Source organism: Hesperophylax consimilis, chromosome 12 (genome assembly GCF_061612785.1).
Source record: "Hesperophylax consimilis isolate HC1 chromosome 12, BYU_Hcon_1.0, whole genome shotgun sequence".
Classification (NCBI taxonomy): Eukaryota; Metazoa; Arthropoda; class Insecta; order Trichoptera; family Limnephilidae; genus Hesperophylax; species Hesperophylax consimilis.
The window spans coordinates 11,888,270-11,906,450 of NC_142847.1; the positions used below are offsets into that span (position 1 = coordinate 11,888,270).

Sequence of the window (18,181 nt, forward strand, 5' to 3'; positions counted from 1 at the left end):
TGGAGCATGGTGTCGAGGCTCTTCCGACCAGGAAGCTGCCCTCTCAGGAGTTACCGTCTCGCCTCCGCCGAGAAACTTCCTGCCCTCCCCCTTGGAGCGGCGCCGAGGCTCTTCCGACCAGGAAGCTGCCCTCTCAGGAGTCGCTGCCTGCCGACTCCGCCCTTCGGAGCCTTGGCCCAGGCCGAACTAATTCCGCCCTTCGGATCCAACCCAAGTTGCCGCTTGTGTTATCGGTGAAAAGTGCGAACGTGGAGATCCGCGGTTCCAGATAAGAATTATAATTTAAGACTATTATTAATCCTAGACTAAGACTAACTCTTAACTTTATATATTTTTAAAAATACATTTTTAATAGTGTTTGTAACTAAGTAACTTCTTTTTTTTTACTCGTTCCTCCTTTTCTTTTACATGAATAGTATTAATATTAAACTCCCCTTAAGTATAGTAACAATTTAATGTACCCAACCAAACGTCCCAGTCTCAACCTTGAAGATGAACCATAGAAGTCACTGAAAACTAAAACCTTTTATCCAAAACCCAGTTCGCCTACGGGGAATTTCCTACTCGGTGTTACCATCTGGAAATGATTTTTTTTTCATTTTCTACATCGAAAAAAACATGGCATCTACTGTAAATTCCGTCATCACTTTTTTTTTGATTTGAGCTTTCGTTTTCGAGTAAATCGAATACAAAGTTGGAATATTTAGAGTCAATTTTTTATAATTATTGCCAGTTTTTTTTGGTATAACCCAGTTGCCGAAAAAAAAAGCAAAAAGAGTTTTAAATACGTTACAAGTTAAGATTTTTTTTGGGGTTCTATGTGATGTATCAGATTTACCATTTTCCCGATCATTCCATAGTTTCCGGACATTGTGTATATACTTTTTTTTCAAATTACGTCAGCAGATAAGTCCAAAATCCGATTTTTATTATTGGATCCGGAAAACAGGACTGCTTTTAACTACCAGCCACTCTGCATGTGAGTCAACCAGGTTAAATTTTCAATGCACTCTGAACACGTGAATGGTTTTCCTCCAAATATTGAAACATGGCCACAACTAGAATTTTTTGACTGCACTCGTAATTACTTCAGCAGATAAGTCCACAACTCGAATGCTATAATTGCATTCGGAACACAAGACTGAATAACACAAGAGTGAATTTGCATATGAGGTCAGAAGCTTAAATAATCATAACACTCAACTAACTTTGGAGAACACTCACTTAACTTAATCAGACTCAATTCGGAGCAATAATTATGGAAAAAAACAAATACGAGTAATTAATGTGAGGGGAACAACTTAGCAACTTAGTTGTTCTGTGGCAAGAGAGCCAGAAAAGGTTGGAAACCACCAAAATTAATCACCCTTAATCTGATGGCTGGGACTGCCAATAATGTTACGATTTTTCCGGGTTTTGAAAAATGTATCATCTCAAAATAATGTTTTCGAGTTGTGAAAGTTAAAATTGTTGACTGTATTTAGAAAAGCCAGATGATTCATATTAAAAAAAAATCTCACAAATTTCAAGTTGCGGACTACTCCATGGGGACACTCCATGTTTACATGGCAGAGAAATTTTGGTAATCGGAATGTCTAATAGAGAAACTACTTTCTATTGATAATCAAATTGTGTCCACACGCAAAAAGGGTTCTCTAAGTAATGAATGATCAGTGATGAAGGAATACTCAGATTAGACGTTTTTATAAGTTCACATTTACTGATATTCAATAAGTGTATATTCCAGCAGTCCAGTACTCTTTACTTACTTCAATATGTGGTTATCTTGGTGTACTAAATGAAAAGTCTCGTTTTACTCAATTGGAGCGTTTATTTAAGAATGAACAATCGCAATCACAATAATAACGCGTTTAGTCTACGGGGTAAATACGAGTAGCACTATATTATTTAGCGTGGAATGCAGGCGATATCTAGGTCAAGGTTTCAGGCGTGCGAGTAGTTGACTGAAGACTCGCTGCGTCGCGCGTCGGGCCTATTTATAAAGCTAGGCCGGCGGTTGTAGTAGCTGTGAGAAATCACTAATAACCAAGATAACCACAAATATAAACAAAATAACACTTTTTTTTGGTTTACCATTAAAAAGTCTGCAGCTGCCCCCCTGGCGACACCTATGATGGCTTGATTTCAGTTTGCACTTGGAATATTTGCCCTTTCCGGTGCAGTACAATCGGAATTTATTACTTTTCTAATGATCACAACTCTTACCTTTTCCTCTACTTTTCTTCCGGAACCCTGCATGTTCAACCACCACGCAACTCGCTCTTAGCACTACTCCTCGCTTCAATCACATTCATACACACAAATCAATACCTACTATTTCAGTCATGATAATGGACTATAATACCATCAGACCGTTTCTCGCAGAGGTAGGCAGAGGATGGGCAGTTGAGCACGGCGGTTCATTTTTATTTAGTCATTGATTTTAATTAATACCTACCCATTAAATTTTTTTTATTGCGTACTCTTTAATACATATTTTAAAGAAATATGAAAACTTTCTTGAAGTTTTATTATATTTTCCATAAAGCTAAATAATCAATATAACAGAAACAAACTACATGAACTACGCATAAGGCAGGCGCGTTGAAGAATGATGCAATATTAATTTAGTTATTATTTTAAATTGGAAAATGCTCTTTATCAAACGAAAACCAAAAACTCTTAATGTTGATTAAAATGTAGTAATTAGACAACATATCGTAAAATATACAAAAAAACACAAAATACAACGTGTTTTTTACCCCACAGGAATGATCTCACTTCAAGCCCAGCGTTTTTCTACTTTTTACACCTGCGGACTGGTGAATATAGGAGAAAAACGGTTGACGGTTGAGGCAGAGAAACAAACTAAAGCAGATTGAAGGATGCAGCAGCTGTAAGATGTAAATGTTAAATGAATTTTGACCCATCAAACTGTTTTTTGTTTTTTTAATTCTACATTGATGTATGATATGTAGCACAAAAAAAAAAAAACAAAAATTATATTGATATACGAAATTCATATATTTAATGACACTTAAAAAAAATGATATTATGCAATGCTACACAAGGCACTAAAAATATTCATATAATAAAATTGTACTGTTATCATTATCTGCCGAAGGCAGCTAGGAATTTACAAAAGTCACATTCCAATGGTGACCGGGTATGTCATCAAAATGACAGTTCAACACACCTACAAAATGTGATATAAAGTCATGAAACAAAAACAAGGTTAAATAGGTTACATAAGTAACTATTTAACCTAGTTTTTGTTTTATCACTTTTAATGACTCTATATCACTTTTTAAAGGTGTGTTTAATTGTCATTTTGATGAAATATCATGGAACCCATTCCAATATACATGTTTATCAAAGTATTATCATAAACAGTACATCAGAATGTGACTTTTGCAAATTCCTGGAGGCCTTTTTGCTTATGACTACAGTATACACTACTAACTCGAAATTTAACACATATAAATTATTAGAAAAAAGTGATGACACAAGTTCATATTCTGGTCAAGTCCATTGCATATTTTGGTCTGTTTCAGTGCGTACAATCTGATGTCTAATGATGACAAAGGATTGCAGATGAATTTTTGCAGTTTATTGGTATTCCGCATGTTGTTCCGTGAGCGTGGATTTGTGAGCGCTCTTCTCGTGTTTGTTGCGGTGGTCGGCACGTGCAAAGAAAGTGTTGCAGAAGCGGCATGCATGAGACCGCTCCTTGGTGTGTGTCAGGATGTGGTTCTTCAGGCCTCTGCAACACATATATAAAACATAATACAATATCAGCAATACAGTGTTGCTCAACTTCACTCCTCTCTCCCCATTGGAATATGGAATGTATTGCATTGCACTACCTCTGCATACATTCTTATTATTAATGCGATGCTTCATATTTGAATTATATTTCCGATGATCGATATGAATATTTATATATTTTTTTTCCATTAACTCCACGCCTATGTCATCCATTTAATTAATTTATTTTTTATTGAAATTATACAGTAAAAATAGAAAATAATAATATGTTACATAACAATTTTAATTACCCAGTTAGTATAGATATATTATTGGGTCCAACTGGGGAAGTTAGTCTATTTACTAATACTTAACAATAATAAATACAATATATTAGAGCTGGGTCAATCGATCGTTTTACACGATCCGGGTTGTTCAGGACTCGGTAACGTCGCAGCTGATCACGAAAACCCACTCAAATAGCAGGTTGCGGGCACGCAATTTCTTTTGACGTAGGTTGGTAACATATTCATGGTATGAATTTATAATTAATTTTATCAAACCTATTACCGACCACCTTTCCATCATCGGGAACTGATTCCTAATATCTGGAAGAGTTAGCAGTTCTATGTAAGTTTCCGGTCTCTGGAACCACAATGATAGTCTACCATCTCTATTATTTGTGTGTCGAGAGAAAGTGATTCGAGACGAGATGCCCGGTCTACAGAATTTATACTCATGTATGTTCTATTCTATCTTCTATGGTCGATTGCCTTGCCACACCGGCAGCCGAAGCCGCGAGAGTGGGTCTCGGGCGCTGACAATCTATGATGCTAAAATAGCCGGCTCGCTCTTTGGAAGCTTGGTTTCGATGAGTGGGTCATTCATGATCAACCCAGGACTAAATATAATTGCTTAAAAATAGTAGGTACAGTCACAAAAAATTTCCAGTATTTAAAATACTAGACAATACTGGACAATAAATGAATCAGTGAAAATAGCAACAGAATATATCTGAAAATCGTTGGTAAAATATCAATCAGTCTGTTGATTTTGGATAAAAATATAGTTTTAAAAAAAACAGCGTTTTTAATTTTTTATTACATCTGATAAATCGTTAAATAGTTTTGGGCTTAGGTTTTCATAATGGTGTTTTGCAGCTGTCGTATTGTATCTAGGTACATATATGTATATTCACAGATGTTCCATTTGGGGAAGATTCGTGGAGGTTCTTTTTGGGGAAAGGAAGGAGAGGAATTTCTGGAAGGAAAAAGGTATGGGGGACGGGTAGGAATCTGTGGGACAGTGTATCAAGGCAGGCAGACGCATCTATCGCCAAGACCTGGACAAACCTCACCCCATGAACCCGGCCACCGCTGCTAAGTCATCAAATTTAGCAAACAACTCGGGGTGACGATAGCAGAGGTGTTGGATATCCAATTAATGGTTATAAAGCCAAACAAAACTGAAGTACATATGATAACAAATCGCTTAAAAAAATAATTACCTTAAGTAAAAATAACACAAACTCATTTTTGTTATTTGTTTTTGGGGTGTTATAACATTTAAATAACACATCTGCCCTGATGATGGACACTGCAATGCTGTCCGAAACGTTGGCTAAAGAAGGAGTTAGCGCAACACGGCATAACACCCCAAAAACAAATAACAAAAATACTTTTGGCAGTGAAAATCTTAAATCATATTTAACACATACTCACATCATTTTAATGTAGTTACTTGAACACCATGGTACAGATATTTCTAGTGAGGTGTACATAAATATGTACACATTTAAAGTATTCCATCCACACGCTAAACTTACACTCCACAACAATATTTTTTGTAAATAAAAAGTAAATATGTTACGCATTGTTGATGAAGCCTTTGTCGCAAATGATGCAGATGACCTCCTTGACCCCCGAGTGGCGCAGCTCGTGTGTGGAGAGCTGGCTCTTGGTGGTGAAGGCCTTGAGGCAGAGCTTGCAGCTAAACAGCTTCTCCTTGGTGTGCGATCTGCAACAAGCAAACATCATTCAACAAATATCAAACAATAGGCAGCCAACCCTTTGCTTATAATTACATACAACTTAAACACTTTGTTCTGCCCTTATTTTTGCCACCCCATACTGTAAGAACATGAACCACTAAATATAAGAAAATGTTGTACTTCGAAATTTGAATAAGTTTGGTTCCTACTGGCATGTCATTTATCCAAAGTGCCTACGTTCCTAACCAAACTACATACATATTTGAAAAATGGAACAGAAGAAAGTGAAAAATGGAGAAATATTTTGTTTCAAGCATGAAGAAAGAAAAGGATTTTCTTCTAAGCTTGTTGGGAAGAAAATAATTTTTTTTCATATTCATATTTGTCTTTACGTGGTAAATACCTCGAGATATCGCACTCCTGATTATTGTCGGATAACAGTTAATGATAAAAACCAAAAATCAAAATAAAATTGACTGTTAAAATCAATGACCAAGAAACATCAAATTTTGGTATTCCACAATTCTGGGACCAATATTATTAATTTTGTTTGTAAATAAAATATATGCGTAAAACCACTACATCAAATTATCTCTTTTGCCGAGTCCTTAGCAACCTTAGTAAAAACATGAGAAAAAATTCATTTAACTTCTCATGCGCCAAAAGTATCCATTGGATACAAACAAAATTTTATACTCCGAGCTATAAGGTTGCGAGAGCTTAGTGTTTTAAGGGTTAAAAGCCATAATATGAGAAGATATCTTACCTTAAGTGAACTTTGAAGTTCTGACTGAAGAAGAATCCTTTTTGGCAGATTTCGCAAGTAAATTTCTTTTCTTTTTCATGAACATTCCGCCTGAAACAAAATACAATACAGATAAGAGTGAGAATCGCAGGCGATACTTAGGACGGGTTGTTTCGGAGAATTTGAACAATTCATCAAATTTCAACATTCATTTCCGGGTTCTGTGAAAGTCCTATTCAAGTTCTGTTATTATATAATTGTAGGCTAGTTGCTTGACAAAACTGAAATAAAAACAGAACTTGAAAAAATCTTTCACAGAACTTGAAAATGAACGTTGAAATTTGATGAATTGTTCAAATTCTCCGAAACAACCCGTCCTTAGAGTAACAAGAGAGAATTTCAATTATTTAGCTAGCCTCCAAAATGCAAGGTCAGGTAACTAGCTCAGGTAAAGGCATACTGTAAGAACTAGCGCATTAGTAATCACTTCAGCAGAGGTGCAGTCACTGTCCTCAATATCTTGAGCGCTGAAGTAACACAGGCATGGTCGCATGGCGGTGCCTTGTCAAAGCGGTGAAGAAAAGAATAAGGGAACATGACATCTCTCACCTGTGGTACTCACTCTCGGCGCGGGAGCGGAAGCCCTTGGCGCATACAGAGCACGGATAGGCGCGCTCCAGCGTATGCGCCGTGATGTGGTGGCGCAGCTTGGCTTGGGTCAGGAAGGTTTTGTCGCACATGATGCAGGGGAAGCTGCGGGGAATGACTGAGTGGACCAGCCGACGGTGCTCGTAGCCACTCTTGTAGTCTGCACCAGGGAAACACATGCCAATAGTCAGTCTACATAAGCCACTGACTGCTTCAGGCAGTCAATCTATTGAAATCTATCGGGAAGGTCGTGTGGTTGAAGGGATAGGAAAGGCGAAGTAGACTTAACATGACTTGCTGATTCTAGGAATGTAGGACTATTTCTACAACCCCCATTGCACAAATTTCATTTTAATTAGCCTATTAGGGTTCTTAAACTGGTCACATGCCATATCTGCGAATCAATCATATTCCAGAAAGTAATCTCTAATTTCAATATTCCAGTGAAATCTCTGTACACATTTGTAAGACTTAGCACTTCACTAGAAAATAATTTTGGTGTGCCACAAGGAAGTACGCTAGGTCCTCTTCTCTTCATTATATATATTAACGAACTGTGTATACAACACATAGGTGGGAAAATTATTACGTTCGCAGATGATACCGTTATATTGTTTGAAGGAGACAATTGGAAGGAAACACACCACCTTGCTAACACCGGTATAAACAGAGTGAAACAATGGCTGGACAGCAATTTTCTTACATTAAACATATCAAAAACCAAATACCTAACTTTCAGTTCTACTATTTCAGGGCAACCCCAAATACCTCACCACCTTAAAATACATAAAATTAACTGTAACTTTGGAAATAATAACTCTCCATGTAAGTGTGAAGCCCTCGAGTGAGTTAAATTTATTAAATATTTAGGCGTTATAATTGATAATAACCTCAAATGGAAAAACCAGAAAATGTAGCTAAAAGAGTGCGCACACTGATTCACATATTTATTTCATTACGGGAAATTTAAAAAAAATAAGACTTAAAAAACATATACTACGGGCTGTGTAACTTAATCATAACCTACAGTTAAGTTGGGTGGGGAGGTACAGGAAGAACAACATTAAACCCGTTATTGAAGGCACAGAAATCTATTTTACGTGTTATTATGAAGAAACCTTTCATATATTCGAGCGACGCTCTCTTGAAGGAATTTAATGTACTAGATGTCATGTTCATGAAAATAAAAACAAAATGAAAAGTTCCGTTCCAACAAGTAACAGAGCGGCTTATCAAAAAATATTCTCATATCTCGGTCCTAAAATATATAACAAAATCCCCTCTCAGCTGAAACTATGTGAATTGTCTTCCTTCGGTCCAAAAATAACAAAATGGTTATTAGATCTAGGCAGGACTGATTCCGAAATTTTACTAAAAAATGTAATTTGATAATTATTTATCACAAACGCCTTTTATGTATCTTTTTTATGTCTCTTTTTATGTATCTTCGTTTTAGCATACTTATTTTCTATATTGTTAAATCCTGTATTCCTCTAGGATAACTTGAAACCTGTAAATTTGACTGTCCAACCTTCCTAGTTGGACAGTCAAAAGCAAAAAATGTAATGAATATTATAAAAAATAAATAAATAAACTTCAATTTGAGACGTGCACAAAATACGGCGACTTTTATAGGAAGTAGAATTTGTGCTGTGCAAACACTGAGGGATAGGCTATGTAAATACTCAAACCTCATAAAACTAAGTTAAGACTTATCAACAAACATGATGAGGATGAGGAAATCAACAAATACAGTCAAAATAAAGATGAGGAAATTAACAAACATGGAGTACAGAGTACAAAAACAAGTAAGCTATTATGCAAATATTGTAAAGCGACTTGAATTGATCTTTCATAGATCTTCATTTCAACTTTGAAAGTTTGATGAATTGTTCAAATTCTGTGAAAGAACCCGTTCTAAGGGTTAATAGTCATAATAATAAAGTTGAGAAACATCAATCATTCACAATACCAGGCAGGTAGCAAACTTGTCATGTGCGAATCCGGTAAATGGCGAGTTTAATGAATTTGAGTGGTATATTTCTTACCTTTATTGCAGAGTTGGCAGTGGTAGAGCTGTCCGAGGTGTACTGAGCGGTGATGCTTGGTGCGCGCCGTGTATGAGGTGAAGAGCTTTGGGCAGCGCGGGCACTGTAGACGCAGACGCGGCCTTGCGTGCGCAGCGCGGTGCGAAGGTAGGTCACCCACCACAACCCCGCACACTTCGCACACGCCACTGGCCAGAGAGGGACGCTTGCGCACCCCTCGCGCACCAGGGGCTGTATGGACAGATGAAAGATTCAGTTCACACCAAAATGCCTCGGTTTCTATGATGCTGTACTTGAAGAACAGTCTGGTAAAGGTGAAACTCAATCTCTCAGCCCGTACTGTCAATAATATGTTCAATGACATTATTTAATCTAAATGGCCCAAGTCTTCTCTTTTATTTACTAATGGCCACTAATCTCCAGACTCTTCTGACTGATAATTCTAATGACAAAATATTTCATTCAATTTCAAACCAATTTTCAATTTTTTCAGCATTGCAATAATTGAATCTCTCAAACATATAATCTTCCATCTTCCAAATAAATAAAAATGTTAATGTTCGTTTGTTCAAAATCTTAAATCTCCGAAAGTTCGAAATTTTGACACAAGGTGGCATTAGAATACGCATGTGTTTTTATATAACACACGTTATTGTTTCTCTATCTGCACAGACAGACTGAGCAACAGCAAAGCGTGACGGGGTACAGCTAGTAAAAAATAATTTTGAACATTCCCTTGCTCTATCTGATTCTCTCATTTCCTCTGTACACTTAAATTTAGATATCTTCTTTATCCTGGTGATCACCTTGTATGCCTTATTTGAGTGCTGGTAGTCTCCATTCAAAGCTCTAGAAAAACTGTAACTGTGATTTGAATTCCTGGACATGTTGGCATTATGGGTAACGATATTGCAGATTTCTTGGCAAAACAAGAAGCATCCAACCCTATTGTAACTCTCACAAGCCAGATAATATTACTTTTTTTCTATCCTCAAAGATAGATCCCGCATTTTTTGGGCAGAGTATTGGCAATAATCATAGTATAGGCATAGCATATCATCAACAGGCATAGTGCATCCAAGGCAGCATGTTATGTCTCAATACAAATAACTATCTCATCAAAACCGTGGTTTTAACAATTCCCCTAATTTTCCAAAAAATAAATTTCCTTACTTATTCAAATGAGAATTGGATATTGTTCAATTCTCACCTTTTTAAAATTCACATGTTTGACTCCCCAGATTGTTCTTTCTGTGGTCTAGAAGTGGGAACTTTTGATCACATACTTTTTGGTTGTATCTCTCTAAACAAATATCCTCTCTTCTATAAAGCCTTAACTACAATTGCCTCCCCTCCATTCAACATGTTAACTCTTCTAAGTCTGAACTCGTTTGGATAACTTGTAGATACTTTTGTTTCTCAGATACTACCAGTATAGTAATACCTAGTACAAGAGGGCTTTTGGATAACTTGTAGATACTTTTGTTTCTCAGATACTACCAGTATAGTAATACCTAGTACAAGAGGGCTTTTGGATAACTTGTAGATACTTTTGTTTCTCAGATACTACCAGTATGTATAGTAATACCTAGTACAAGAGGGCTTTTGGATAACTTGTAGATACTTTTGTTTCTCAGATACTACCAGTATAGTAATACCTAGTACAAGAGGGCTTTTGGATAACTTGTAGATACTTTTGTTTCTAAGATACTACCAGTACATATAGAAATACCTAGTACAAGAGGGCTTTTGATGTAAGATACTACCAATATAGAAATACGTAGTACAAGACGGCTTTGATGTAAGATACTACCAGTATAAAAATGCATACCTAGTACAAGAGGGCTTTTGTTGTAAGATACTACCAGTATAGAAATACCTAGTAAGTATAAGAGGGCTTTTGGATAACTTGTAGATACTTTCGTTTCTAAGATAGTACCAGTATAGAAATACCTAGTATTAGAGGGCTTTTGATGTAAACGCCAAAAATGTTGTTTCATCTACATAGGAGTTGGCTCATTCGATGCAGCTTCAAATTCTGACAAAAACTGTATGTATAACTCGGCTAGGGTGGCATATCAGTCATTTAGCCTTTTACCGTCTATATTATTATAATGCCAAAAAAATCCCTAATCACGACAGTCAATCCTTAGGTTAGCAACATCATCAGCCGTAGGAAGGTGGAAGGCATCAAAGCTCATTCAAGATACTAAGTTCAGCGAGCGTGCTTTCGGAGTGACAGGACCTAAAGCCTGGAATAAACTGCCACATTTTAAAGAATGATGAGTAGTAGCCTTGGCAATCGGGTACCCGGAGCAGTCTGCTAAAATTTAGCCCGTGTCACGATACAGAGACAACAAAGTTTTAAATTTTTAAATTTAAAAAAAAAAAACTTGAAATGAACATTATTCAGGGTGTTAAGGGACATACTTGACTTACTTTAACCAGTGATTCCTGACATTATTTGGAGTAAAAAAAAGTGTAACAGTTATAATTGCTACCCCAGGAATCGAATGTTGCCTCGATCAGTAAGTAGGAACTGATGTTGACTTGCAAATAATTGCCTAGCTCTTTCGGGTGTATAGCCGCTCGTTTTGGCTCAGAACGGAACAGCGCTACCTGCAGAGAATGGGCGAGTTAGTGCTCCGCGGAAAGGGGCCTTTCAAGTATTATGTAAGCACTATAGGGGGGCAGGGGGGTCTCTGCTTTGGTTATTTTTGATGACATGGGGGGGTGGGGGGGTCGAGATAGTGATTACGTCAGCACTGCTCAGCAGTAGTTATTTTTTTTTTAAACATTGGCAACCCACACATTGTCTGTTTGAAAACCGAATACATATTCAGGGATTCCCACAAATAATTAATACGTTCAGGTACTCGCTTAGAAGCGAATGGGGGAATTACCGCGCGCTACTCACTTGTCAAAATTTCTTCCATCAATCTATTGTTTCGTTTCAGTACGATTGACGATTTGACGTGTTGTAAGCAAATCAAAGTAAGTTAATATTTGTGTTACTGTTGATCCTCTTTCGCCAAAGTTGAATTGTTTATAAAACAGAATACATTAACAGAAAAATGCATATCGGTACCAATTTTTACGTAAGCATGGGAGGGCGGGGGGGGGGGTAAGAGCTTTGCTTACTTTTGGTGACAAGGGGGAAGAGGGGGTAAATAATTGTAATAAATCTGCTTACGTAATACTTGAACGGCCCCAAAGCCGACGAAAGCAGTCTCTTAGAAGGATTTTTGATGGGTGGATCTCTGGACAACATGGCGACGAGTTAGCTAGCTTGATGTTACTGGACATATTGTTTCTAGTTTTTATTATATTTTTTGAGATCAATCTTTGACTCACATGGCCCCCAAAATTTTGTAACAAGGTTAGTTCTTATGGTTTAATAATGTCACATGTACGAAATAATGCTTTGCAATTCTCCAACCTGCAAGCGTTTCCAAAAGGAACCTTCCACATAATAATCAGTACTAATTATAGAGTCTCGGGTTTTAATTATCTATTACTTATTTAATTTCTTTACACATAAATTGTACACTTGCAAATAAATGTTATAATTTGACATCACCTATTTTATTTTGAATTCTACCCCACATATGAGTAATAAAATATAGATGTATTGATGTAAATGCTACAAAACGTAAATGAAATTTTGATCTCCGGTGACTTTTTTGATGAAAGTTAACTGAAAGTAAGTCAAGTACCTCCCTCAACATAATGTATTATTATGACAAGTTCAAGAATCAATTTGTTTTCAACATAATGTGAGTTAGGGATATTTTAGCTAAAATTGACTTGAGTAGGGTTAACCACTCAGAACATTAGAACGTCAAAAGACGTAAATATGATAATAGCGGTCAAGACATTAGAACGTCTTTTCACATAAACGCGCGAGATTTTACAAAAATCGATTTATTTCCATCACTAGTGTACAGATTGCAATGATTTAAAAAACAGAGTATCGATAAAGAATAACGCTACGCGTCTGTATTCAAGAATATCTATGGAACGTAGAGGTGCATTATCTAAGCCGATTGGATCTGTCATCTTGTTCGTTCATAATTTATTGCGTTTCTAAATAATTTATTAAAAATATTTTAGTTTGGACGGTTAATATTTTGAGGTGACTTTTTTTTTTTTTTTTTTACAGTATTACCGCACAAGAGTCCCAACTGCTCCCGTCTGGAGCCAGTGAGACTATGGCATCCCCAATTGGGGTATGTTGTGAGGCTGAGGGTATTGGGGAGGGAAGGGAGATGGGGAAGAGGAAGGTGGGGAAGTACCTGGCTATTCAGATCTGGTCACCAAACACGGCTAAAGCCATTTCAAGCAACGTTTCAATTCTGAATGGTGGTCTTACACCAGGGCGATACTGAGAGTATCTTCCACTCTGGAACGTGCCGCAAATATACTATATATTATTTTAAATTAATTAATTGTGAAATAACACAAATTAATCAAATAAAATTTATTTGCGCACGCCGGGTTCGAACCCGCGACCTTCGGATCTGTAGTCAAAAGCGTATACCACTAGACCACGCCGGCCGTCGAAATAGTAAATAGTAAAATAAAAAACTAATAGTTTTTAATTATATTTCTTCAATATATAAAGTGTTATTTCTTTATGATACTCAGAAAAAAGTACATTTTTCACGGCTTTGAAATAATGGTAAGCGATTTTTACATATTTTTGACGTTTTCATAAAATGTATATTTAGAAACGCAAATATTTACGTATAACAACCTAATGCGATAGTGGATTTTATAATCTTTCCAAAACATTTTTTAGAATGAGGCTACGTTTCCCAAAACATGAGTTATGAAGCTTTTAGCAAAACTCGTAAATAACACAAAAATTATCACGTTTTGACAGTTCACAAAGGAACACATAGTAAATAAAAGTCTTTGTCTGAGAGGTTAAGTAAGTTATTAAATAATAGTGATGAGATTGTCTAACCTTTTTTCAATTTACGCACTCTTTTCACCTTCCGCTTTTCGATAATCAAGTCTTCCTCTTTCTTTTCCTCTATTTGTATCTCAGAATACGGCGATTGTTTTCCGCCGACTTCCAGGATGATGAAATCATCATCATCTGCTCGCAACTGGAAGTCCGCCATGTTTAAACCTAAGTCTTTCTTTTCAAAATTTGATAAAACCAGACGATCCTCTACATTTAAAGCATCTTCCTCACTTGACTCCTCCAATAATAGGAATTCATCCTTCACATTGGTTGGGAGGTTTTCGAAGGATGTTTCAGAGACCTTCTCCTCGCTGGGTTCATCCTTCAGCATTGGTGCGTCACTCTTCAGTTTGGCAGATAGCTTCTTGAAGGACGCTTCAGCTAAGATGTTAAACTGGTAGGCAGACGCCAGCCGGGTGGCACAGGACTGGCAGATCCTGGGAGGGAGGCCGTCGCCTTTGCGTGTCTGGAAAACAAATAAAAACAATGAATTTCATGTCTCTGACAGCCTTGTATAAGTGTGACGCTGATAGGTCCACCACTGTCTCCCTCTTTGTTATTTAATTTTAGCAAAATGGGGAATATTGCAGGAATTTAAATATGTTTGTGCTCGCAAAACTCGAAAAGCAGTTAATTGATATCGCTGAAAATTTAAAAGCTTGTTCGTTTTAAAATTACTATCTGTAATGGTGAAATCCCCAGACTCCTCGAGGATGCTCCGAGGAACCAGCATCATTAACTTATACATACCTTTGGCACCGGTGCATAGTAGGAAAACAAGCCAAAAGCGTGCCCAACATATGTACAAGTTGACATTTGTCACAAGAAAATGCGTCGTTTCTATGACTCATTCTTGAGTTCAACAGCTCGGCTGTGGAACAATTTGCTGGCCTCTGTGTTTCCTCCCTCCTACAACATGACTCTCTTCAAGACCCATCTTCACTCATTCCCTTCCACACAGCATCCTCAAAGATGACATGTGGAATTACAATGAAATTTCATGGTATTTATAAATGTATATTATTAATGAGCTCGCTGAGGGCAGAACGCTTGGAAAATATATAATAGTACCGAAGATATAAAACATCAAAATGCTAATATTTGCAGGGAGCCGATAGGCGTATGACTTACAATGACTACTGGTGCAGCAGTACTGCAGCCGTACTGCAGCCCTGACTTACAATGACTACTGGTGCAGTAGTACTGCAGCCCTGCCATTCGAATTATGAACTGTGTCTCATGTGAAGTCACCTGACACAATTGTATACATTTTACCAAATTACTGACTTTCGGGATTTTTTATAGGTTCGGGGAATTTTCCTGGGTGCACATCACCACATGTAATAGATGATAATTTGCTTGTATGCATGTAACAGAATTATAGGTTATAATATAACATTAAGTCTCAGTTATGTAGATTGATTGAGGACATGCATTTTTAATATTAAATATATAGGCGCTGTAAGTCTGAATGTTGCGATGCAGGTTGTTAAATTGAATGAACTTTATATAAATTACGGTCGTAAGGATTTATTGATGAGCTACATTGATAAATAATTAAAGCGCTTTCATATTACTCATAAATCAGAAGCCTTAAAAAATAGTATGTTTGGTGAGACTGATTTATGTCGGTTATTAGTGGGCTATTTTAATAATTTATGTGTATTTCCTAACCTTCAAACTTAACTTAACTAAACTCTAAATACATATGAATTTTAACTATGAAAAAAAGGAACTTTGATGCTTCTTTTACCATCTTCCCCAACTATATTCGTCTCTCTTGCTAATTAAGTTCAAACCAAGTGTTATTTTGGTAAATATACAGAAGTGGGACACGGTATTTCACATAGGCACATTTTATTTTAAAAACAATTTAATGAATAATGTTTACTAACTGTAAATGAAAACAAAACTGACATCATCTTATGGCAAGACACTTTCAAAGACCGACGGGTCTCTTTGGGATTCAAGAAGATGTTAACGTTGGCTCCATTTTCCAAGCAAATCCTGCACGTAAAATTCGTGTTTATACCCATTGCGAGGAAATCTAATTAAATCGAGAACATAATGCACTGTTGAATAGCGCGGCACAAATTTTGCGATGCCAATTGCAAATGTCAAAATTGACAGTTGTGACCATAGATTTTTTTCACATTAGGGATGTACATGACGATGGCCAAGACCGAAGTTCGATATTCGAGTTTTACTGATCGTAGATAAAAGTTATGGTTTCACCCATAACTTGGCCTAAAACCATGGACCGAGAGTGGTTTATTTATGTATGGACCTAAAAATCCCTGGACATTAGAGCAATTTTGCATGAGTAGCATTGAAGCCACTGATGAGGGGAAATTGCCTGGCAGCCATCTTGTATGACAGATTTTTGAAATGATTTGTGTGCAAAGTGGGTAGTGTTTTTGAATTTGTCACTGATATTAACTTGCAACTATCTGAAATAGTAATTGACTGTAATGATATCATGGCCTCAATTAAGCTCATGGAGCCAAAAACAAGTTCTGGTCCCGATAATGTCCCATCCATATTTTTGAAAAAATGTGTAAATAGCATAGAGATATAGTTAGTCGTTTCTATCCATTGTATATAATCTTAAACAAATCTCTAACAAGTCATTTCCCCAACAGCTGGAAATCTAGATATCACACTCATGTGTTAAAAAAGTGTTTGTTCAAATGATGTATTCAATTACAGTCTTATTTGTATTTTACCTTAAATTAGCAAAATATCCTCTAATATTAAACATGTTATTACTAATTGTCAACATGGGTTTGTCTCATATACTTTCACAAACCTTATAGTATATGAAAACTATATAAACACAGCATTGACTAATAGGAAATAGATAAGCTCTGTCTACACTGATTTTTCCAAAGCATTCAAGGTCTGCCACAAAATACTAATCAATAAGCTCAGAAAATTAGGGATAAGTGGCAATTTATTGGCATGGTCTATTATTTACTATTTTTTGTTAAAATAAGATAAATAAATGTACATGTATATATATATGTAATATTTTGTTAAGACTATATCTTATGAATTTACAGTGGTGTCCCTCAAGGATGGCACCTGGGACCTTCATTATTTATCTTATAGCGCCCTTGTGGTGATTTTCTCATGAAAACGGCGCTATACAAATTATCATTATTATTCATCAATGGCGTTACCGAAATTTTACTCTTTACTGACGATGTGAAGCTGTTTAAGGTCATTGATGATGTGCCTAATCTTGCAAGAGAACTTTAACTTTTTGAAATGGTATTCTAGTTATAAACTTCAGCTAAATATTAAGAAGTGCCAAGTTATGAGGTTCTACCAAATTAAACATTCAATTATATATATTTATTCATTAGGTAATGTTGACTTAAACTCTTGAAATACTTGACCTAGGCATCATTTTTGAGGAAAAAACTCAGCTTTGTACCTCATATAACTTCTATACATGGCTATGAAATGTTGGGTTTTATAGTAAGGATTCAAAATTCTGTACACATCTCTTGTTAGAAGAGAATAGAATGCAATTTGGTCACTTTGGTCTTTAATAATCATATTAATATCATTGAAAGAGTCCAATGCAAATTTTTGAGGTGTATTAATTTTAGACTAAGATAGATAGATTATGAATTTTTAGTAGGTACATTCATTGAAATTAAGTAACAGAAGAAGTTTTTTTGAACTCATATTTTTTTATAAAATTGTAAATTATCAGTTGAATAGTCCTGATATATTAATGTTGATTCACTTTCATGTTCCTATCATAAAATCAAGGTTCCCTAGTATGAATTATTGTAACAATCATACAATAGTTTCAGGCTACAATCTGTTATAAATAAATTACACACCACTGGTAACTCGTACGCAATGTTAATATGCATCTGTTGAAATATAAATCTATACTGATTAAACATTTTGGCATTGCATGATTGTTAACTATTCCGCCTACCGAGATACTGCAGCGCCAGGGAAATTTTCCTGGAGGGACGAGTACACTCTTTCAGAGCGCTTCTCCGCCATCA

General features: G+C 36.2%; 1 protein-coding gene across 1 annotated transcript; it reads right to left on the reverse strand.

The window, feature by feature from the left end:
* Nucleotides 1-3,041: 3,041 nt before the first annotated feature.
* LOC149419150 (uncharacterized) lies at nt 3,042-16,268 on the reverse strand. The gene is made up of 7 exons (XM_089637705.1): nt 16,046-16,268; nt 14,148-14,616; nt 9,179-9,409; nt 7,092-7,290; nt 6,504-6,593; nt 5,617-5,763; nt 3,042-3,763 (listed from the first exon to the last, which is right to left on the reverse strand). Exons 1-7 carry the CDS (start codon nt 16,184-16,186, stop codon nt 3,610-3,612), a joined length of 1,431 nt encoding a protein of 476 aa, XP_089493831.1. The 5' UTR covers nt 16,187-16,268; the 3' UTR covers nt 3,042-3,609.
* Nucleotides 16,269-18,181: the final 1,913 nt, after the last annotated feature.